The sequence below is a fragment of the Ursus americanus genome, chromosome 23, assembly GCF_024610735.1.
Source record: "Ursus americanus isolate L20-20 chromosome 23, mUrsAme1.1.p, whole genome shotgun sequence".
Classification (NCBI taxonomy): domain Eukaryota; kingdom Metazoa; phylum Chordata; class Mammalia; order Carnivora; family Ursidae; genus Ursus; species Ursus americanus.
This window is the reverse complement of record NC_142149.1, coordinates 38,310,413-38,333,343: the sequence shown is the minus strand read 5'-3', so window position 1 is coordinate 38,333,343 and position 22,931 is coordinate 38,310,413. Positions and strand designations below refer to the sequence as shown.

Genomic DNA, 22,931 nt, shown 5'->3' with positions numbered 1-22,931 from the left:
TCTAGGCCACCTATAAAACCATCAAAATCTAAAAAGAAGAACTGTACAGGCCACGGTGCAATACGAACAAAATCAATAATTCCTGGGGCGCCTGGGTGGCACAGCGGTTAAGCGTCTGCCTTCGGCTCAGGGCGTGATCCCGGTGTTGTGGGATCGAGCCCCACATCAGGCTCCTCCGCTATGAGCCTGCTTCTTCCTCTCCCACTCCCCCTGCTTGTGTTCCCTCTCTCGCTGGCTGTTTCTATCTCTGTCGAATAAATAAATAAAAAATCTTAAAAAAAATCAATAATTCCTTGTGGCCACTAGAAGTACTACACGGATCTTTATTGTCATGGACAGGTCTCCAATCTGCAAAACATTTTTGAGTCATTCTATAACCCTGCTGTGTGAAAAAGAGAGGAAAAAGAGCCCTAATGATATGGGACTGTATGCAGACCCACTCTTAGTAGGAGCAAACATGTCTATAGCGTTTACTATGTGTCAGGTACTGTCTGAAATGCTTTGTATATATATTTACCCATAATCTTTCAACAGCCCTACGGGCAGGTGCTACTGTTACGGTGCTTTTACGGATATGGTAACTGAGGCACAGAGAGATGCTCTACTTCGCCCAAGGTTATACAACCAGGCAGTAGCAGAGACAGAACAGAAACCCAGGCTCCAGGATCTGCCTTCTTAACCACTACCCCATGCTGTCTCTTACATGTGGGCGTGTGCTCGTAAATGCACAGAGACACAGAAGGACACACACTGTTAATGAGTGATTATCTCAGGGGAAGGAAAATGGGGGAGACAAGAGGAGGCGTGCAGGATTTCAACTTTGTATCTTATATATTTCTGTATTATTTCACTTAAAAAAAAACCCCACAATAACCACATGTACTCATGCATCGCTTAATTACTTTTTAAATTGAGTCAAAATTCAGGTTACAGATTATACCGCTCATGAAGTATACTTACGTGTGCATTAAAAGCCGGCCAGGGTTGACAATGGACGTTTATAGTATTAGACCTGAGAACTGAGGGAATTTTGCTTTCAATAATTCCTTACTGAGCTCTTCTTTTTATGAGATATCGTTTTTCTTTCTTTCTTTCTTTCTTTCTTTCTTTCTTTCTTTCTTTCTTTCTTTCTTTCTTTCTTTTTCTTTTTCTTTTTCTTTCTTTTTTTTACAAAAAGCAAATGGGATATATATTAAAGAATTTTCTTCCTGTGCATTTTTATTTATCTTTTGATATCTGCCACCAACTATACAGAGCTAGCTCTCAAGGCAGAGGAAATCTGATTTAGCCCAGAATTATAAATTAGTTCTTTTCTATTCGGTATGCCGGTTATTTCATAGTGCTCTTTGTGGAATACCACAGTGCCAAACGGCCACATCTGAGAACCGTTAGCTTAGTTTATGTGACTAGGTGGCTGCATCTAAGCACAGCTAAATGTATCTGGAGCACACCAGCGACAAACAAGCACGAATGATGAGGGGTAAGGGCTGTGAATAACTACAAACTCAGATTTGGGGCAGTTTATAAAAAACGAAGATCAGCTGGAAAGATACCAGATTTTACATGGGTGTTGATTTATGTTAAAAAAATAAAGGTGGCTCTAAAACGGTTGCTTTCCCTCTCACACTTTAAAATCATCTGGGCGGGGGGCCTGGGTGGCACAGTCGGTTAAGCATCCAGCTCTTGGTTACGGCTTCAGGTCCTGATCTCAGGGTCGTGAGATCGAGCCCTGCACAGGGCTCCGTGCTCAGTGTGGAGTCTGCTTGAGATCCTCTCCCTCTCCCTCTGCCCCTCCTGCTCGTGCTCTCTCTCTCCCTCTCTAAAATAAATAAATCTTAAAAAAAAAAATCATCTGGGAAACTTTGGAAAGGACTTTTGTTTGCGCCCCGCTTCCCGGTTCTAACAGGACTTCCCGGAGGCAGGACATGGGCATCGGTATGTTTCATAAACTCCTTGGTAGGTTTCATAACCAGGATAGAGAAGCGTTGCTCTGAAAGGATTAACACACTTCCCAGTTTGAGCTATGTGTGGTGATTTTAATAAATAGTTATTATTTGCTAATAAAAGATAGAGACGGCAGGCTCATAGCGTCTCTTAACTGTGGCGTGATCCGGGCTTTGGGGCGCACAGCTGCCCTCCGCTACGGAAGACTAAATGCACGGTCCCGTTGTTCTGAGAAGTAAACAGATGCCCCTTGAGAGTGAAATCTACAGACCTGAAGACCTGAGGTGACAGTCCCAGGGGCAGACAGCCGCGCCAATATCACAGCCTCAGATGTGGGGCTTTATACATTAAGTGTGCTCCCGAGAACGGATGCGGCATATACCAACGGGCTCCTTCTTACCTATTAAAAATGGCCTGTAAGGCCTCCTCGAAACGGCGGAGAACTTTAGGTGGGGTTGGCCACTTCACGTGCTTCCCGTGGTCCTTCATGGTCTTGACGCCGTGGAAGCGCCTGGCAACCTCATGAATGTACGATTTCACTTTGTAATGCCGGTAGTATCGGATAATCGTCAGAGCTGCCTTGGTCCTCTTGTACCGCATGCGGGCCAGTGTGCCTCGCCACACCTTCGCAACAGAGAAAGGAAAAGACAAGTGTTGCTGGCCGGCTGAGTCACTGGTATATGGCTTTGAACTTGTATAAAATCCTCTACTTAGAAACTACCAACGGGGGTGGGGGAATCTTGGGTGTCCTGCACAAAATCAGGCAGACAAAGCACGTCAGTTCTGCCTGCCACCAAGAGGTGGCGCCAGGAGTCACGCTGGTCATTCGCCTCTGCGGTCCAGCGGCTCCTGGTGTGCACCGGGGTGTGTGCTGACTCGGAGGCAGAGTCCTGTTTCACCTTCATGGTCATGAAGGGAGGAAAGTCAAAATGCACATGTCTCTGCGGAAATATCTGAAGGATGTGGAAAGAAAGCAAGATGAGGCAGAACCAAAAGCCATCACATCTACAGTGCTCGAACGAAACCTGGCTTTACACAGATGACACCTCCCGCCACTACTGTACCGTCACGTTGGATTCACAAACTGACTTACACACAAGCTGTGCGGCCCCTCTCCCCAGGTGCTAGGTAAATTCCCCCCAAAATTAGATGTAGTCCTGGGGGAAGGGGAAGACAGATGACTAATAGTGTATGAATCTTTAAATTTCTTCAGTGCTCAGAAATCAATCAGACAATATATAAACATCTCTGTGCCAGCTTTCCCCAAACACGGTGAAGTCAGAGATCCTTACATTCTTTCTTCAGGATCCTTTGCCCAGATTCCTGTACTTCTCAATCTCTCAAGTAAAAAGAAATTTGGTATAATCTTCACTTCATGCTTGGGTCCTCCCCTATACGAGACCTCCACCACCACAACTTATTCTTTCTTCTACAATATTTCCAGCACAAACCCCCTTCTGCTGCTAAAATCTCCAAGACCCCAAAATACTCGCACTGCTTTCTTCAGCAAACTCCTTGGACACCCCACCGTTGTGTTCTGGTTGATAGTTACTGCAGCTATTTCCATAGCCAGTCCAATTCTTCGGTTATTGGTACTAAGCTCCCTCCCTGTTTCTGGCCTCCCGGGACCAAGATTTTCCACCTCTAATTCAAAGCCCACAGTATGGGGGCTCCAGACTCTCTCAGGTTTCTTGTATTTTCTCTTAAATCCCCACCTGTGCCACTGATTTCTCGGAAAAACTGGTGCAATACCTCTTTTATTCTGTTATTTTAGGGGTTTCTTTATGCAGACTCCTAAACTTGCATCACGTGCTCGTGATGTGCTCCTTTTCTCAACCTGCTGCACCGTAAGGATAGACTTGTTTGCATGGGACGCATGAGGAGGTCACCAAGGGACCGCAAAGAGGAACTGACGAGTCAAGGAAAACCAGGATATGTAAGGGAAACGTGACATGTGAGCAGCTTGCGAGGGGAACCTAGAGCTCACGTATAAACAGAATATATAAAGACCACGAGGCAATGAAAACTTGTTTCTGCATGTGGCGTCAGTACAGCAGCCCTTTTTAGCCAAAATGGCTCTCTTCCCCGTCACCAAATCCATCATGCAGATGGCTTTGTTACGCCTCCACTCGAGTGCTAAAATAAAGGTCCCTTCTTTAGCATCTTGAAAAACCAAAAGAATACAATTACAGGGTGGAAGTCTGTGATTCGATTTCTTAAACAAAACGCATTCTTAAAGTTTCATACTGTTTGTTGCTTTTCTCTTTTTTTGAAGGGGAAGGAAATGAAGACTCCCTGGGGCCACACCTGTATAGAAAATCAATCCTTAATTTTCAAGGAGTATTCACAGAATTTCTCATTAAAATGTTTTTGGTTTAATTCTTCAGTAATTTCAGGGAAAAAGGCATTTTATAAGTAAGGGCTTCTTAAGGAGCAGGTTTTTATGTTTAACTTTTTTTTTTTTTTTAACATTTATTTATTTGAGACAGAGAGTGAGTGCACATGCACGTGGTGGGGATGGGGAGAGGCAGACAGAAAATCTCAAGCAGACTCCACGCTGAGCACAGAGCCCAGCATGGGGCTCGATTTCAGGACCCTGAGGTCATGACCTGAGCTGAACTAGGAGTCCAACGCTCAACCGACTGAGCCACCCAGGTGCCCTTAAGGGTAGATTTTTTTTTTTTAAAGCTTTGCTTAATTTATTTTGGGGGTGGGGAGAGAGAGCGCATGAATGGAGAGTGGGGCAGAGGAAGAGGGAGACAGACTCCCCACTTAGAGGGGACCCTGATGTGGGGCTTGATGTCATGACCCTGAGATCACGACCTGAGCTGAAATCAAGACTAAACCTAGACTCAACCGATTAAGCCACCCAGGTGCCCCTGGAAACTCTTTAATGTATGTGAGCCATTCTTTCTCAGCCTACTAACTGCCCCCAAACAGTGTTGGATTGGGTACTGTTTCATTCTTTCACCCATAATATGTACTAGATGTCCATTATGTATATCCTTTATCTGGCCTCTCCATTGCTCAAGAGGAATGAAAAGGGAGCTGGGGCTTTAGGTGGCTGCCATCAAGCTCCCTTCTTAATAATAAAGAAATGCACCAGAAGTTTGCTTCACTGAGTCTGGGGTGTCTTGCAGTCTTCTGGCTTGGTTGAGGACAGATATTTTTTCCATGTCTTGCAAAGCTTCTTCTTGATTCAGCTCTAATATTATTCCTAGCAGATGCTTCCCCTATTCCTTGCCCATTTATTGATATATCAGAGGCAGGAAGATGGTAAACCTTCTTGACTCTTCTTGCCTGAGGGAAAATGTCTTCTTGATGGAAGAAAGGGTCCCCAGTGGAGGTGTGGGCTATTCCAGGCCTTCCCCCGGCACACCTTTATACTTGATGCCAACACCATCAAAAGCAGTGAGACTTCTCAGAATTCCCTCCTTGTACTTCTCCATGTTCCATTCTTCTCTTTGAAGAATATATTGATTTTTTTTAGCACCTTCATTCAATTTGGTCCAATTTTTCTTTTTCTGGGTGACACTTCTCAGTTTATGGTATGAAGTTGGGATTTTTTTCTTGGTTTCAGGGTTCACATGGCATGTTCTTTGTCATTTTTACATTTTTGTTAATTTCAGCATATTTGGGGGAAAGGAATTTTCGTGAGCCTGCAGTTACATTATCAGCTTTGTCAGATGTCCCTTAGGCTTTCATTTTTTAGCATCAGAGAAAAAGTAGCATTGAAAAACTACAGAGGAAAATGACTGAGTGCAAAAAAATTACTCATGTATTTTCCCTTATAATCTAAGTATATTTGGTTTAAATGGATAGGCTCCCATGAGTGGGTGAGTCTGTGCAGGGGAGGGTTGTTGTTGATTTTCCCACCAAGGGTCTATAGGTTGGAATTTAAGGTATAAGACAGATTTTTCCACTTCCCTCTTTGTTTAAAGCAGCTTAAACTGTTGGGGTTTTCAAGAGTCATATAAAGCGTACGTCTGTGGCGGACTTTACCTGATGATGGGATGTCAGAGAACAGAGAATTAAATGTTATATTCAATAGCAAATGTTTAATACTTATATGCATATGTCAGAGAGGTGCAACAACAACAACAAAAACCACAAGGGAGTCGAAGGGGCTCTTGTTAAAACAATATTAACATTAAAGAGGAACCAATCAGATATTATGTATTTTAGGATATGATGCAAAAGAGTGGATGCCGAAGGCTGAAGGCGACAGAATGGGATCTGGGAGGGAAAGTTAAGCAGAAACTATAAAGCAGAGGGTAGACTGACAGAGGAGAGGGCCTGCAAGTCATTTCTTAGGTAGAAGAAAGAACAGAGGCAAACAGAGAGGCTGACTCAGAGGGAACAGTCAAGGTACAAAGAGAGACCATCAGAGAGCAGCATGCACACCCTTCCTGTTGAGTCCAATTCCTCCCTTGTGTACCTTTACCCCCTGTCGTCAATTCTGCCAACACAGCGGCCAGAGTGATCCTTTTAAGGCCAAAATCAGATCATGTCACTTCTCTGCTTGAAACTTTGCCACCGCTCTCCATTTCCCTAACAGCCGGAGCCCACGCACTAACCTACAAGGGCCCACATTCTCTGGGGCAGTTACCTCCCCAGCTCACTCCAGCCACCCTCTGAGCTCCGGGCTGCTCCCTTTGCCTGGAATGATCTCCCCCCACCAGATATCACATGGCCAACTTCTTCACTCTCTCTGCGTCCTTGGTCGGTGGTCCCCTTCCCAATAAGACTGGCCCTGAGCATCCCATTTCAAATTCAACGTGTCTCCATCTTCCCCACCTGGCACTCTCTATGCTCCTTCTCATGCTCTAGCTTTATTCCTGCCTCTAGCACTCGATGCTACAATGCAGCAGGTAACTCACATGTTACTGCATTGTTGACACTCTCCTCCCGCTGGCCTTTCAGCACCAGCAGGCCAAGGGCTCTTCGTCTCTTACTCACTGATGAAACTCTACTGCCTAGAACAATGCCGAGGACATAGTAGCCACTTGGCTGTATCTGCCGAATGAATGAACATATTCACCTTTCATCTTCCAAGCCTGATACTGAATCTTTCCTTTTGGCTGTCATAGTTTCCATTTTCAAGACTCATCCCTGTTCTCCAAATATTTCTTTTAATTAATTAATTAAAAAGGCTTTATTTATTTGAGAAAGAGAGAGCACATGAGTAGGGAGGGCAGAGGAAGCGGCAGAGGGAGAGGGAGAACAGACCCCCTGCTAAGCGTGGAGCCTAACGTGGGGCTCCATCTGAGGACCCTGAGATCATGACCTGAGCCGAAGTCTGATCCTTAACTGACTTAGCCACCCAGGCGCCCCCAAATATTTCTCTTGAAAGCACATTGCTCTTGTTTAACAAAAGCAACATCTCATCCTTCCTCTCTGAGGATATGAATCATGGTTTTACTTTTTACAATGCTCCCTGCATTGTATGTTACTTCTAAATCCCCTTTTCCCATTTGTCTTGGTCTCAGCCTTTCACGCTAGAGGCCTTCCTCAAATCTCCCGGGATCCTTGGCCGTCTATTACTGAATGCCACTGGAGAGCTCAGTGTATGTGTTTAGGAATGGGGGGGGGGGCTTCAGTACACAGGGTATTAGGTGGGGACCATCTGTGGGGAACCCTGGGATGTCGGTGTTTTTCCTCTTTGCTGCCAGAATTCTGAGTAAAGGGGCACTGGGGGGAATCTTTAGTCTCTGGACTTCAACTTACTTTCCTTGGTTTCAGTATGGTGCCTGACCCCTTTCCCCCACTGTGCCTGGTGTCCCCCAAAGCCCAGAGCTTCTCTGGCTATATTCCTTCAGGGTAAGCTTCTTATCTTCTACCAGAATGAGACTGAGGTAGTCACCCGGCTTTGTGAGGCTGGGGAGGAGACCTTTGTTTTGTTCTTTATACAGACTGTTAACCAACCTCCTTCAGCGCTCCCCCTCACCCCTACCTCCAGAGGTACCTGGTCCTTCCCACTCCTGCATCTTCTTCAGCCCTGCGGTTGGGCAAACTGGCTTGCCTGTCTGCCTTCCCTGCAGGCGCTGACATGTCAGCTGTCTCCACCTGCTTGAGGGACTAACCACACAACCACGTATTTCCAAAATTATGTTGATGCCTCTTGTCCGCTGCTGTTGCTCCTATGCTTCTATTTGTCCTTGTGGGTTTCTCCCATTTTTATCCCTTACTGCTCATTTAGGGGTTTGGAGAGGGAGTGGATATAAACACAATCTGTCATGTTTAACCAGATGTTTTTATAATGCTATCTTAATTCTACCATGTTTTCCTCTGGGGCATACTTCCTCAGTGGTCAGGCATTTCAAAGCAACATCTGGCTGTCATTAAAGTACAAGATTCATTTTGCAAAAGATGTAGGATTCTAGGTTACGCTCTATTAAGAAGTAGGTCAGTTACATATCTTCAGTTTAGTCTCAGAAACACAGGTCAGCTTTCCTTCTCTGTTTCTAGTTCTCTGTGTTTTGTTCTGTTTTTGTTTTCTGGTCATGATGGGGGTTAGGCCCTTTCTGTCCTGTTCTCCAACAGCTCCCTGGTGCTCTGATTTGGATAATCTCTTGGTTTCCACAACCAGAACCCTCCAAAATTTCAGCTTCCCAGGCCCTCCATGCCTAGGGACAACTTCTGGGAGAAGCCTCTTTCCTGTTCCTAAACTTAAATTCCCCAGTTTTTCTGGCAGAGTTCTGATAGTTTCTGGCTATTAAGGAGCTGTGGTAGATAAGAATGTATTGAGGTCACAGGTTGAATTCTGAACTGTAAAATCCATAAAATCTATCCACATACCCCATCGAATGACAGTAGTGCCCTCCTTATCCATGGTTTTGCTTTCTGTGTTTTCAGTTACCCACAGTTAACCATGGTCTGGAAGCAGACGATCCTCCTGGGGTGTGGTCAGAAAGTCAACTGTAACCTCACACTACATCACAGTACCTACGTCATTCACCTCACGTCATCTCGTTATGGAGGCATTACCTTACGTCATCACAAGAAGGGTGCGTACAGCACCGTAAGATATTTTGAAAGAGAGAGAGTGCACATTCACATAACTTTCATCATCATAAATTGTTGTAATTGTTCTATTATTAGTTATGGTTGTTAATCTCTTACTGTGACTCTTTTATAAATTAAACGTTATCGTAGGTATGTATGTATGAGGAAAAACAAGGTATGTATAGGGTTCAGTACTATCTGTGGTTTCAGGCATCCACTGGGGGTCCTGAAATTCATCCCTTGTAGATAAGGGGGGACTACTGTAGAACATGATGGTTGCATCCCATTTGGGATTTTTCATGATTGATTAATGAAGGTTTGGCCTCTTCTAGGGGTTACTTTAAAGAAAGACTTAAAGACAGTAAAATCTTCCCAAGTAATTCCTCTTCACCTCAGATATTTCTATGAGGGGTAAGATGAATAAAGACCTGAAGTACTATTTATAAAGTGCAGTGCCAATGTTTTTGCCAGAATAGCAGGTTAATATGTGACAAGAAGAAAATCAGACTGACTGGATGTAATTTGTAGGTTCTTAGCATATATATAGACACAAAATTCCTTAGTTTTATAGATAAATTAATAGCATCTTGAAGACGTGAGGGGAAATTAAGAAATAAGGAAATAACCAAATCTTTAGTCAATAAACAAATGTAAAACCAGTAAAATAAAGAGACCCCCCCCCAAAGAAAACCCAAACCAAAAAACCCACAAATAAAGAAAAGTGTGAGTCAGATCATTATAAGCTCTTCTGATGAACTTAATTAAGTGCGTGTAGGGTGGTGTATGCCCGGTGGGGTGGATTTGATCATCCCTGAGCTCCTTTACCTTGGTCTGATAGACTAACCTGCAGTCAGTTGACTTGTGAGCCTTCATTTAGGACTCGTACATTTTACGTATGGCCTTGTCCACAGTGGGTCTGGCTAAAGGCAGCCTAGCAATTCTTCAGGGCACACAACTGTGGGCCGTTAATCATTCCTTTACTATGACGAGTCCACAATCTGACAGCCTACTTTAACTGTAAGTTCAAGAAGCAATTAAAGCACTTGGTCGATTACTGTCAGAAGACCAGCTGAATATTAACTTGATCAAAGCCCAAAAGGCGATTCTTTTGAAGACAATTAGAAATAAAATCACTCCAGCTAACAGGTTAAGTAATTCCGATGAGCCTTTCAGGATCCAGCCTTGTTCAGAGGTAAACACGGTGTGGTGCTGTACTGAAGTGATTGCTCTCTTTGCTTGGGTTTTGTTTTCTTGAAAGAGGACGTACAAAATTGGTCACTCACCTTCAAAATCTCTGAGGTCAAGGCTATCTCAAAACTGCTTTTTGATACAGAACCACAGGGTTCTGGCCAAGTATGTGGGCATGGGAGGAGATCCAATGAGGTGTCTTAGGGATGTTTCAGCTTTGTCTGAAGATGTGTACTGTCTTTTCCACCCTCCATACCTACCACCGTCTAATACTGAGAGGGCTGACCATCTGGTCAGGGTACAAGCTGGGCTTTTACCTTGTATAACAAATGTCCTGACTTTTCTTCCTATGTGTCTAGCATCTAAAACAAGCAGACTCCTTAAAAAAATAACCCAGTACACCTTTGCTTTCAGATGCTTGCAAATGATCTCAATTTTGAATGGTTCTCTAGATCATGCAAGAGTTCAGATAATGACTGATATTTGAAAGGACCTGCAGAAGGTGCATCCTAACATTCTTTTCTATAGAGTTCCAAAAGTGAATTCTGGGACACAAGGCCTTTGAAATGCTCTCTGAGAAAGAGGCTCCATTTTCAGTAAGTTCGGGAAAGCTGTATACAGCAATTCTTTTTGGGAGAGTCATGGTGCACATTTAGCATATTAAAAGCTCTGAAAAGTTTCATGTGAATAAACCTATTTTAACTTTGTTCAACAGAAGTTAAAAAACATATTTGACTACAGAATCCTTTGTACGCAGTTTACTCACTCATTTGGAAGGGGGTCAGGATTTGCCATCCCAAAATAGGCCACTACGGCATAAGCATCATTTGAGCATTAATTCATGCTACAAGAATTTCCCAAATTGCTACTATACGTGTAGTGTCTGCAGGGAATTTGGAGAAAAAGAAGAGACACCCATGAGATCCTAGAAAAACCAAAATGCCTGTGAGATACCTGGAAAACAACCACAACTAATCCCTTAAAAAGTAAGATCTGGTCATATAACAAAGCTGGAATCCTCAGCCACAGTGAGGCTGTTTCAAGAAGTCCAGCACTGTGCAGAGGGACAGCTCCCTGGCTAGGGAGTCGGGTGGAGTCTGGGGATGGAGCAGAGAGAACCCTGCTCTGGAAGGAGAGGCCAGCATTTCCCTTGGACAATTGGGGGAACGATGCCATCAAATTTTGCAGGCTTCAGGATGCAAGAGCAAGGATGTTGCATTAAATAACTTATAAAAGCAAGACCTAGTATTCCATTAAACAGTTTCTGATAATGAGCAAAAATTTAAAAATGTTATTTCAAAGGTTCTTTCCAATCCAAAGTGCACATGGAACTGACAACGACAATCTTCGATTTTCCTCTGATTACTACCCCTAAGGGAAGGGAGAGAAAACGTTATTTCACTATGACGTGCCAGGCTTTGTACTAGACATTTGACATATGTTAAAAATAGGTATTTTAAAAGAACAAACATTTTCCAGACCTATGATCTCTACTTCTACAGAGGAATGCAATAAACATTCACAGCTCTTGCTGGTAGCCTGGCTCTGGTTGCAGGCAATGGAAGAATGGTGCTAGTAGGGTTCTGTTAGACCAATGCTTCTCCATGTATCCCTGTGTCCCAGCACGCCATCAGGTACCAGTGCTCCCAGGACAGTGATACCGGGTGAAGAGGTTTCTTGGGGGAAGGGAATACTCTGGACAAGGTCCCTTGGATTACTACAGTAAACATCAAATATGCTTCCTCTTTTCATTATCCTTAGATTGTAATTAGTGTAAGGGGGAATGACAGGATAAGAAAACGTACAGTTGATAAGGACAGACACTCTTTTGACAGTTCAAGTTGACATGAGTTGAACATAATAGGATTAAGGAACTATGAAGACCATTACTGGTCATAACTCAATTACAAAAAAAAAAAATACAATGGCATTGAGTGCGTGATTTATCACACAGTGGGCAATATATGTGATCAAATTAATAAGCAGCTCATGTTAGAATAATACAGGAAGAAATGTTACTGTTTAGAGAAAGATCTGGATAGAGTAAAATGCTAGACTGGCTCAGTGGTGTTGCAGTTTAACATTTGCACATATAGCTGTAACTGTCTTTATTACTGAAAATCCCGCCAGAAACATAAACTTGTACTTATAAATCTTTTTTTTAAAGTGTTAGAAATTTTATTAAAGTTAACATTCCACAAGATCATACTCATACAAATCAAACTGCAAAAATTTCCAGGCATACAAACTAACATCTGTGTTAATGTGCCACCTTTCTTCTCCAAATGTCAAAAATGTACTTGTTTTAGTGATACAAAAAGTCTTTAGAAAATCAAATCTACTGCCCATTTGTGCTGGGTAAGAAACCTATGTCTTCGTTCATTTCATGAAATCCATGTTAAAAGAACCCTGTCTTGGTTGTCTATTATCACAGCACTCTTGTATTCATCCATTTTCCTCAATTCCCCCTAGTGGACGGCCATCTTGTTTTCTCAGTGGTCAGGTCCATTTGAGACTCTTCAAGCTGACTGGGTGTAAATGTTTCCACCAACATCTATGATGTTGTACAGGCCCTTTAGAGAATTAAGTCTCTGGATTCACATTTTTGCTATATAAAATAGAGACTTTTGCAAATATTTCCTTTATACCAAGGATAAAACTCCATGGGTCTCAGTCTTCAAAATGGCATACCTCAAATAAAAGAGCTATATTTGTTCAGAACCATCATCAACCACATTTAATTTTAATCTTGTAAGTTACCCAGACTGAAAGGGGCTCTCCTCGTGTGGTCCCCTTTGGGCTCACATGTGCGGTCACCAGCTGCCGCCCCCTTTCCTGGTGGGGCTGCTGGGGCAGCAAGCCCCCCTCCCGCCGCCACCATGGGTTCTGCCACGGGGCCCTGCACACCCCCCCCCACTTGTAAATCTAAAAACTCCTACTACCTACTTTTTTCTCAAGAAAGGTTTTGTAATACAATAGTTGAAATGTGAGGTTTCTTAGTTATACACCAAGAAAGTCACAACGGATTTAAATGGGTGTCAACAGGAAATGTGATTAATATTTTAACTAACTTCTCTAGAATCTATTTTAAAAATAAGTTTATATTTTTATCAGTCATTTGTAATTCTTTTTTGTGAACTGTGTATTTCTATTCTTTTTGATCCATTTTCTTTTGATTGTCTTTTTTATTGACTTATATGAGCTCTTTTTAAATTAGAGGGATCATCCTGTTGTCACTGGTGTTTTAACCTTCTTCCCAGCATGCCAGCGATCTTCTGATACGCTTTATGGAATGCTGCCATCCAGAAGTTGTTTTTCTGTTTTTTGTTTTTTAAATTGTAGGTAGCCAAATGGACTCACTGTCTTTTATGACTAAATACACATTAATAATCATAAAATGCTCTGCAATGGATCTTATTGGACACGAGGCACATTTTTCCATGTGATCAAATATTCTCCTATAATGTAATTCTGAATGACCTGACAGTACTCGGTCAGATAGATGCATACGATTCAGTTAATCAAGACCCTGCTGTGAGATATTTTTGTTGTTTTCTATTTCTTTTTTGGCCATTATAAATATCTTTTGAGTAGCATCATTGTACCTAAATTCATGTGCATGAATGATTTACGACAAAGTTCTAAAAGCAGAATTGCTGTTGTTTTCAGCTGCCACATATTAAAGTCCCATTTCCAAATTCTACCATGTGAACAGTTAAAAAGAATCAAGTAAATTGATAACATGTTGTTGCTATGATGAAAGTCCTTTATGAGTGTTACTCTACTTTTTAAAAATTTACCAGTGATTTGAATTTTTTTCTTTTGTGAAATATCTCTTGTTTTTTTTTTTTTTTTTTTTTTTTTACCCATCATAGCTTCATAATTTTACATAATGATTTGTAAGGGCTTTTTATATACCTTTGTTACCTTTCCAAAGATTTCTTAGCATTTTGCCTTTTACCATCTCCTGGCCACAGTTATTGGTTTAGGCCAATAAAACATGAAAAGAATTCTGGCAGGTGGTTGTGAGGAAGGGAATTTCTCACTTTTCGGAGAAAACGTTCAAGGACTTCTGAAAGTGACTCTCCTTGACCAGAGAGAAAACTGTGGTTGCTGAGACTGTTAGCAGCCATCTTGCAACCACAAGGGGGAGCCACACTGAGAATGAAGACGCTGCAAGAGAAGGCGGAGGAGAGGCTTGTCCCCAGATCCCTGGGACACATTCCGTGCTGATTTGAAATGCACTGTCTTTTGTTTTCTTTTCTTTTCCTCTCTCTTTCTTCTTCCTTCCTTTCTTCCTTCCTTTTTTTGCAACTAAGCACATTGTGATACAATATGGGGTTTTTTGTTTGTTTTTTTTAGAAACAGCAGTTTTATATGTTTACGCAGGGATACCTATCAGTCTTTGTCTTCATGTATTCTTCTTTTGCTGCTGCTATACTTAGGAAGGCCTTCTCTACTTCAAAATCAAATATGTGTCCACAAAATGATTTTGTTTTGTTAAAATGTAAGCTCTAGGGGAGGGCGGGAAGGGGGACTCAACACAAGTGGAAGAGCGCCTTCACTTTACAATCACTTCTTGAATGTCAGGACGTTGTGTCTACTCCGGTAGATTATCCATAATTAAAGATGTGTGGAATGCTCACTGAAGCTCTGGATTCTTTGAAATACAAATGAGTTACCAGCTATAGCCGAGGACTATGACAGGAGAAATGTTCTATGTGGGTCAAACCAGTGGGAGCGGACAGAAGCTAACGCAGCTCCTACCTGGGCAGGCACTCAGAGGTGTTCATATTGGAAATCGTTATGAGGGTGTCTCCCCCGAAACAGAGGTGTCAAAAGCCAGTGGGAAGTAATCGGGGGGAAACACAAGCGCATGTACACACACACACACACACACACACACACACACACACACACACACACACAATTACTTGACTGCAAAAGGTGGAAGGTATAGTGAAAAGGGTATATACTATGGATCAATGGTAAGAAATCAGCAGTTTCACGCAAAGTCAGAGCATGCATATCTTGAATTCAGAAACAAATCCGACTGCTTTTCAAATGAACGGTTCTTTCTGTATGTGAACCTTGGAAATATTTTAGGATCATCAAAATCGACTTCCTCCTCCTCCCCTCCCCCCATTCATCTCCACTGGCTTGTGATCAATATTTCATGGACTCTTCTACAGCCGCCCTGTAGGCATCCTTCCGGAAAACCAAAACCCAAATTCCGGCTGAAAACTTGCACAGACATAAACCGTGCTGCGCTGAAGCTTCAAGAAATGGATGTGCGCCAGTGAAGGAAAATGAGGGCTGCCCAGACACCTCCGGGTGCTTAAGCCCTCTCGTGGTGCAGCCTCCCTGCGTATGTATTTCCCTCTGCTCGAACCTTCTCTCCCCACACTCTTCCTAGGGGCACATCCTTCTCAAACCTTCAGTCGCAACTTCATGTCACCTCCTCAGCAAGGTCTTCTCCGAAACACATTTCCCTGTGCTCTGAATGACCGCCTCAGCTGAGCCCTGACTCTCCTTCATAGCTATACCCGATTTGTACTTATCTGCTGATTTATTTTTTTTTTTACTACTCTTCGATTAGACTGTATGTTACCAATTTGCCAGTGAGTAACTCTGTAAGGACACAGACTATTTCTATTATATTCATCCCAGAGTTTCCAGGGAGTGACTAGCAATAAGCACGTATGTTGAACGAGTGAATACTTACAGGCTTGAATAAACTCAATACCCTTATTAAGTTTAAAAGAAGACTTGCTTATCTGTCAAAAAGGCCCCGCAGGTGTTTGATATCCAAGAAAAGCTGAGCTACCTTAAGGTTTAAGAGCCCACTCAGAGGGGAGGGGGGTGGGGGAATGGGATAGACCAGTGATGGGTAGTAAGGAGGGCACATATTGCATAGTGCACTGGGTGTTATACACAACTAATGAATCATCGAGCCTTACATCGGAAACCAGGGATGTACTGTATGGTGACTAACATAATATAATAAAAAATCATTAAAAAAAAAAAAAAAGAAAAAGGTTTAAGAGCCCACTTAAAGGAAAGAACTTATCCTGGTGCACAACTGTGAAGATGTGCCAAGCAAATTATGAAATGCTCAAGAAATACACGGCAGCTGCCAGGCAGTTCTCGAGTCTGCGTGGAATTTCACAATCCAGGTCGGTGGTCAATGTAATGGTTCTAGAGCAATCTCGCAGTCTAGCTCAATAAGCATCAACTTGAGAAACTGTTACCAGTTTGCCAGTGAGTAACCTGATGCATGAAAAAGTCTGGTTCCCAGTGAATATTCCTTTCACATTAAAAGAATTTCACTGAAAAGATAAAAATCTCTATCTTCAGTAAGTTGGCTCTGTTATAGCTATGAAAATGCGAATGTTCTAAATTAAGTTCCTACTTTCCTATTCATTCCAGTTACAAGATTTTTCATGAAAAATTCCCCCTTTGTCTTATTTTTCTTCTTTTGACAGAGGTCAACACCTCAGGGTCACTGCATTTTATCAGGTGACTTAGGAAAATGTGATGTCCTCATTCTCTCTCTTGAGGTCAGCGAGACTAAGAGCCCATGCAGTCTACTTTGTATAATATAATTCCTCTATTATTCGAATGAGGGGAAAGACCAAAACAAAACAAATGAACAAAAAACCCAACCAAACAGAAAACCCCCCAAAACCCCCAAACAAACCCTAGACTGGGGAATTTTATCAAATTCAAATATACAAATGTCTTATACTGGTTTTCAAACTAACAAAAATCAGATTACGATGAATGCGTAAGAACCAACTCATGGTTGGATTACTTAGAGGAACCACTGTTCAAGCTCATAGGCCAAGGATGACACGAGAAGATACTCTAAGTACTACAGTTTTGGCTTTCACTCAGCAGCTCACGGGTCTGCTCCAGTTCACGGCTCTTTTTGAGAGGCTATCCAGCAAATATTCTGTTCTTCCAAAGGGGCAGATAATCTTTGCTTCTTTTTTATACCTCCATGGAATCCACTGAGTCACTACATTATGGCAAAGAGACTCCTACAGAGTCTTAGAGTTTACATGTCTTTAGAAGTTTATCTCCTAAATAAGAAATCATGGGCAAGTTCTTTAGGATCAAACGTATTCAGGAATGTATTTATTTGGCCAGACTAAGGCCAAAACAGGCATAACTCCTTGACTTAACCACCAAATAAGAACTATAGCAAACGGTCTTAATACTAAATAACTTTGCTTTTAATCCTGGATTTTATTCTCTCCCCCCCCCCCAATAAGCAGATTACTAACTTAGCGATAAGTTATTGTCACCTACCAAGAACAGAACAGTGTGCTAGGTTCTGTTACTAGAGCCAATATTCATTCTTTCCCTCTTGACGTACATGGGTCATCCCATTGACAGAACCTGCTTTGGTCCTGAACAGCCTGAGATGTGCTCGTGGGGTCAGCCTCGACCTCTTAGGCTTTGCCGTTACCATGAGAAGAACATGCCCCAGACATCCACTGACTTCAGAAAAATGAGTGACATGTGGAGCCAATCTACACTCAACCCACAGCCTGAGACGGGATCGGCCAAGAATGGCCAGCCAAGCCCCAGACGCATGAGGAAGAAATAAATTCTGACTGCTCTATCCACTAACTTTCAGGATGATGTGGCAGGCTGAATAAGGCCCCCTGAAAGGATTTCTACCTCTTAATCCCTGGAACCTATAAATGTTACCTCATATGGCAAAAAAGGACTCTGAAGATATGATTAGGTTAAGGATCTTGAAACGCACAGATTATCCTAGATAATCTAATTGGATCTAATTGGATCACATATATCTTTATAAGAGGGAGGCAGCCGGACAGCTGAAGATAGCACAGGGGGAGGTATTGTGATGGTGGATGCAGAGATTGAAGCCACAAGCCACGGAATGCTGGCAGCTACCAGGAGCTGGAAGAGGGACGTAATGGATTATCCCCTAGAACCACCAGAGAGGGCACAGCCCTGGCAACGTTCTGATTTGGACCCAGTGGCACTGATCTCAGACTTCCGGCCTCCGGAACTTTAAGAAAATAAATGTGTTTTTAAGGCACCAAAAGTTTGTGATAATTTTTTTACAGCAGCCCTGGGAAATTAATACAGGTGGTGTGTGATGTAATTGTGGCAGTAGTTAATGGATACAAACCCAAACCAATATTACTACTAATATTAGTATTAGTAACATCAGTGTTAGTAATAGTGAACACACAGTATCTACGATGTGCTAGGCACTGTTCAAAGTGTGTTGAATATATGAACTCACTTAGTCCTCACAACCACACTATAGGGTGGGTACTATATTATTTTCCTTTTATAGATGATGAAACTGAAGCCTGCAGAGGCCCAAGGGCGTCCTCCCATAAGAGCTACAGCTGGGGGTGGAACCTGAGTGCCTCACGGCTGACTGAAGGCAACAAGCACCTGCTCGGTAGGCAGTACTGGAGTCCAGGAATTACACAGAAGCAAGGGACGCTCAATTCTGGGAGCAGAGTTAACATGTAAAGTTGTCTTTTCTGGTTGGGAATAACTCTCGTGCCTACTAATTAATTGCTCCATTTGCTTAGTATTATAAAGTGATCTCATTTAAATGCACATGAATAGACCTCAAGTATTGATAAATATCTTCGATTTCATATAGAACATAACTAATGGAAACTTTATAAATCGTGAAGCACCTAGAATTGAGTAATGATGATGTAATTATACGAGTGACAAATGTCGCCCAGTGCCACGGTGTACAGGACACTATGTAGGGGGCCTTGGGTGAAATGCGAACGAGTGTAAGGACACACCCTCCCTCAACAATTGACAACGTAGTTGAGAGATAAGACAAATGTGCAAAGTTAATGCATGATCTACAGCCTACAGAGATCACAGTATTCCAAGGGAATGTTTGAGCTGAGTACTTCTTATAAATCATCTCGCTAAGAGGTTGTCCACCCTGGCTCCCCGGTGGCGTTCCTTAGAAAGGACTTTCATGTGTGCAACACACGCCCAGGGGTTGTACAATCCCTCATGTGCTTTTCTCACCCACTCACGGGAGCAAGTGTAAGTCTTCTAGAAATAACCTTGAATCAGCTCCTACGTATAAAATAATGATCTTCAATAACTTATTATTGGTAACAAATTACTCACAATACACCTCATACCTGACTGTAACAGACGTGCCCATCTCCAAACCTACCGCTGTATAGAAAAAAGAAGGGATGACTTAACCCTTCCACAAGCCCGAAACCAGCGGCGGGCCCGCAGCTCCCGCCTCCCACTGCAGGCACCGTCTCAGAGCCACGTCCAAGGGACAAACGGGTTCTGGAGCAAGAAGGAAAGACCACCTTCTCTAGACTGGCACAGCCAGGAGGGATGCAGTGAGGGGGCGGAGTCGGGAGGAGAGCTGGAGGCAGGGCAAACAGCACATGTGAAAGCACAAGAGGAAAAGTGAGGTCTGCTTGGGAGGTCAGTGAGGAGATCCCTGGGGCCGTGCAGTCCTGTAGGATAATGGAAGGTGGAGCTGGTTGGAGCCAGACTCCGGAAGAGTCTGATCTTGATTCTGTAGGTGACTGACGGGTTTTTGAACAGAGGAACCTCACTAAAACAGACTGTGATGTTGTACAGATGAGGGTCAAGGAGGGATGCCTGGAAGACCACACAGAAGTCCTTCTCGAAGTAAGTTTCTGGGACGCCTGGGTGGCTCACTTGGTTAAGCGTCTGCCTTCGGCTCAGGTCATGATCCTAGGGTCCCAGGATCGAGTTCCACAACAGGTTCCCTGCTCAGCGGGCAGTCTGCTTCTCCCGCTGCCTGCAGCTCCCCCTGCTTGTGTTCTCTCTCTCTGACAAATAAATAACATCTTTAATAAATACATAAGTCTCTATCTTTCACAATGAACTTGTATTACTTTGTAATAAATACTGTTAATTAAAATTTTCGATAGAAATAAATGTGATCATAGCTATATGTTGTTCCTATTTATAATCCATTTAAAGTACAACAAACTTGTGAATAAAGTACTTTGTCTGTAACCTGGGCTTGAGTTACAAATCCTTGACTGCGTCTTTAGTTTCCCAAACCGACATATTTTCTGAGGGTTCGGTTTCTTTGAGTGTTTGTATCTACACAAATACAATAAAACAAACTCAGGACAGCTGACAACTAAAGATCTTATTTTGGAAATTAAATTTTCTTCAAAATACAGACTCTCATTGTAGTGCTGCATTCGAACAGATAACGATGTCTGGCAACATTCTTTCTGACAAGAACCACTGAATATAAATAGTCCTAAGTTTTCTTTGGTAATGAATAAAGCCCCCAAATGGAATGACTCATTAGTTCCTCCTCAGTGTATATAATGGGTGTGTGTGTGGGGGGGGGTGTTGATAGTTCTAGAATTTAACAATGTGGCTCAAAAGGAATCATACTGAGCGTCTTGTTTTGAGGCACATATGTTCACTTAACATTTATTATAAACACTTTTGATGTCCTTAAATTTTTCTACATCGTCATTGTTATGGCTGCCTAGTATTCTATTGTATAGATGTACCATCATTTATATAACTAATTTCCTGAACTTTTCCTCCATTATTCGCCACTTTCATAAGACATGTTGAAAATTCTTCCAACTAAGTGTTTACATAAATCCTTAAGAATTTCCCTAGTTAGGGGGCAGCTGGGTGGCTTGGTGAAGTGTCCGACTCTGGATTTTAGCTCAGGTCATGATTTCCAGGTCCTGAGATCAAGCCCCAGTGGGGCCAGCTCCATGCTTGGGGGGAGGGAGGTCTGCTTCTCTCCTTCTTTGTCCCTCCTTCTGCCCCTCTCCCTGCAAGTACTACTCTCTAAAATAAATAAAAATCTTAAAAAAAAAAAAAAGAATTTCCCTACTCAAAATTTCTAGAAGTGTAACTGCTAGACTAGAGGCAAACTAATTTTAAACATTTTTTTTGAAACACATTGCTACACGAACCCTTCAGAAAGTTATCACCAATTTACTCTTATGTCAATAGTACACATATCCTTAATAACACTGAGTATGATTTTTAAAAAAATCCTTGAGTTTCTGACAGGTGAAAAAATGATGGCTTTCTTTCTTTCTTTCTTTCTTTCTTTCTTTCTTTCTTTCTTTCTCTCTCTCTCTCTCTCTTTTTTAGAACTGATCACCCATATTTTTGGCTCAATTTTTTAATGATGTATTTACCTAATTTTTTTGGAAGGGCACTTTGTCTATTAAGGATATTTATATTCTGCACCTGCTGAAATTAAAAATATACAGAGTTTAAAGTCTGCCCATAACGAGAAAAGTGAATGCTCCCAAAACAGGCAATAAATAATGACATATTTTCCAGAACGTGTTGAATATTTTGTAAACTTTTTTTTTGGTTAGCAAAACTTAAATCGTCCAAGTGGGCTGTGTTTAAATGTGCCATGATAAAGAATATGAACAATTACTAATACATTTGGGTTTCTTGGTAGCAGTTACATACCTTTGCTGTAGTAAGAAGAAGGATAAAATAAAATGCTCAACCCTGCAGCCCTCACACTTAAACTGCATGGATTCCGTTATATACTTAACTTGGTAAATAGGATACATTTTATCATCCATTAAGTATCTCAGCTTAATGAAGTATATGGCAAAATTATGTACTTAGAAAAGCCTTTTTGTAAAGTCAGTTTTAAAAATCGTCTTGGAGGGAGGTGATATTTTACATTAAATATCAGTGCTGTCACTACAAGCAGTAAATGTGCATTGCAATAAAATATTTTCATTGCTACCTTTAATATTTGTTACCCAGTTATTTCCAAAAGGATTGGAAGGAGCTTATAGTAAAAGTTACACAGACAATGGAGTCACCCAAGTAAGGATAAAAGGACAGCTAGGCAACAGGGCAGGAGTGTGGGTGGGAAGGGAGACAATCACACTTGAAATCCCCAACTCAAAACCGAGCCCCGAGATTCCTGGCAGCAGCAGTAACCGGGAAACTTAATGAGCTGAAGGGATTTCATTATTTAATAAGGTTGGTAATTAAAGTAAATACTCCCTCCACCTAAATAGGTTTTATTTCTAAATAATTTTTGTTAAGGAGGAAAAAAAATTAATTGCTCAGCTGTGATTTAATGGTATTGTTTGGCTTGGCTGTGCACAGCTTCGGCTACCTAGGTAATAGAGCCTTCCTCCAGACAAGCATTGGGTTGTACACATCCTCTCTGTAAGATCTTTCATTTGAGTCTGGGATAGCAATCCTCACTGAACTGTTCAGAAGTTTTGTAATTTAATGTAAACATCTATTCACAGATCACTTCCCCTTCACTAATTAATTCCTTACAAAGAATCAATCTCTTGAGCTTCCAGCAATTAAAAAAGAAAAAGTGCAATGAAAAATGCAGCCAAGGGTTTTTTTCCCTTCCTTTTTTTCCTACCACCACCTAGAGGGGCCAGAAAGTGTTGTCATGGAGACAACAGCTGCTGGGTTATGAGTGACAGGTATCAAGAGAGAAGTGTCTTGGAAAGGGAAAATCTCAAGTTAAAAAAAAAAAAGTGGTGAGAGGAAAACCAATGCAAGCTCTTTTACTAAGCATAGCAGGGAAGCTCAGTCGAAAGGTGTATTTAAGCTAGCAAAGAATAAAAGCAACATTTCACCCTTTCACCTAACATAGGAAATGTTTTCCTTCCAAAGGGGAACAGATTCCTTTTAAGCAAATCTCAAGCATATGTACATATCTTGGCATAATTACATTTTAAAATTGGGATTCACATTGATGCACCAAATTGGTTGCCTTAGTA

At 42.0% G+C, this 22,931-nt stretch overlaps 1 protein-coding gene across 2 annotated transcripts in view; it reads right to left on the bottom strand.

Annotated features, from left to right (window-relative positions):
- Positions 1 to 22,931, bottom strand: part of MYO1D (myosin ID) — a 331,053-nt gene that overhangs the window by 147,826 nt on the left and 160,296 nt on the right. For both annotated transcript variants that reach the window (XM_045773267.2, XM_087854617.1), the window contains exon 17: positions 2,345 to 2,568. In XM_045773267.2, coding sequence (XP_045629223.2) covers positions 2,345 to 2,568 — 224 coding nt within the window. The remainder of the gene's footprint in view (positions 1 to 2,344; positions 2,569 to 22,931) is intronic.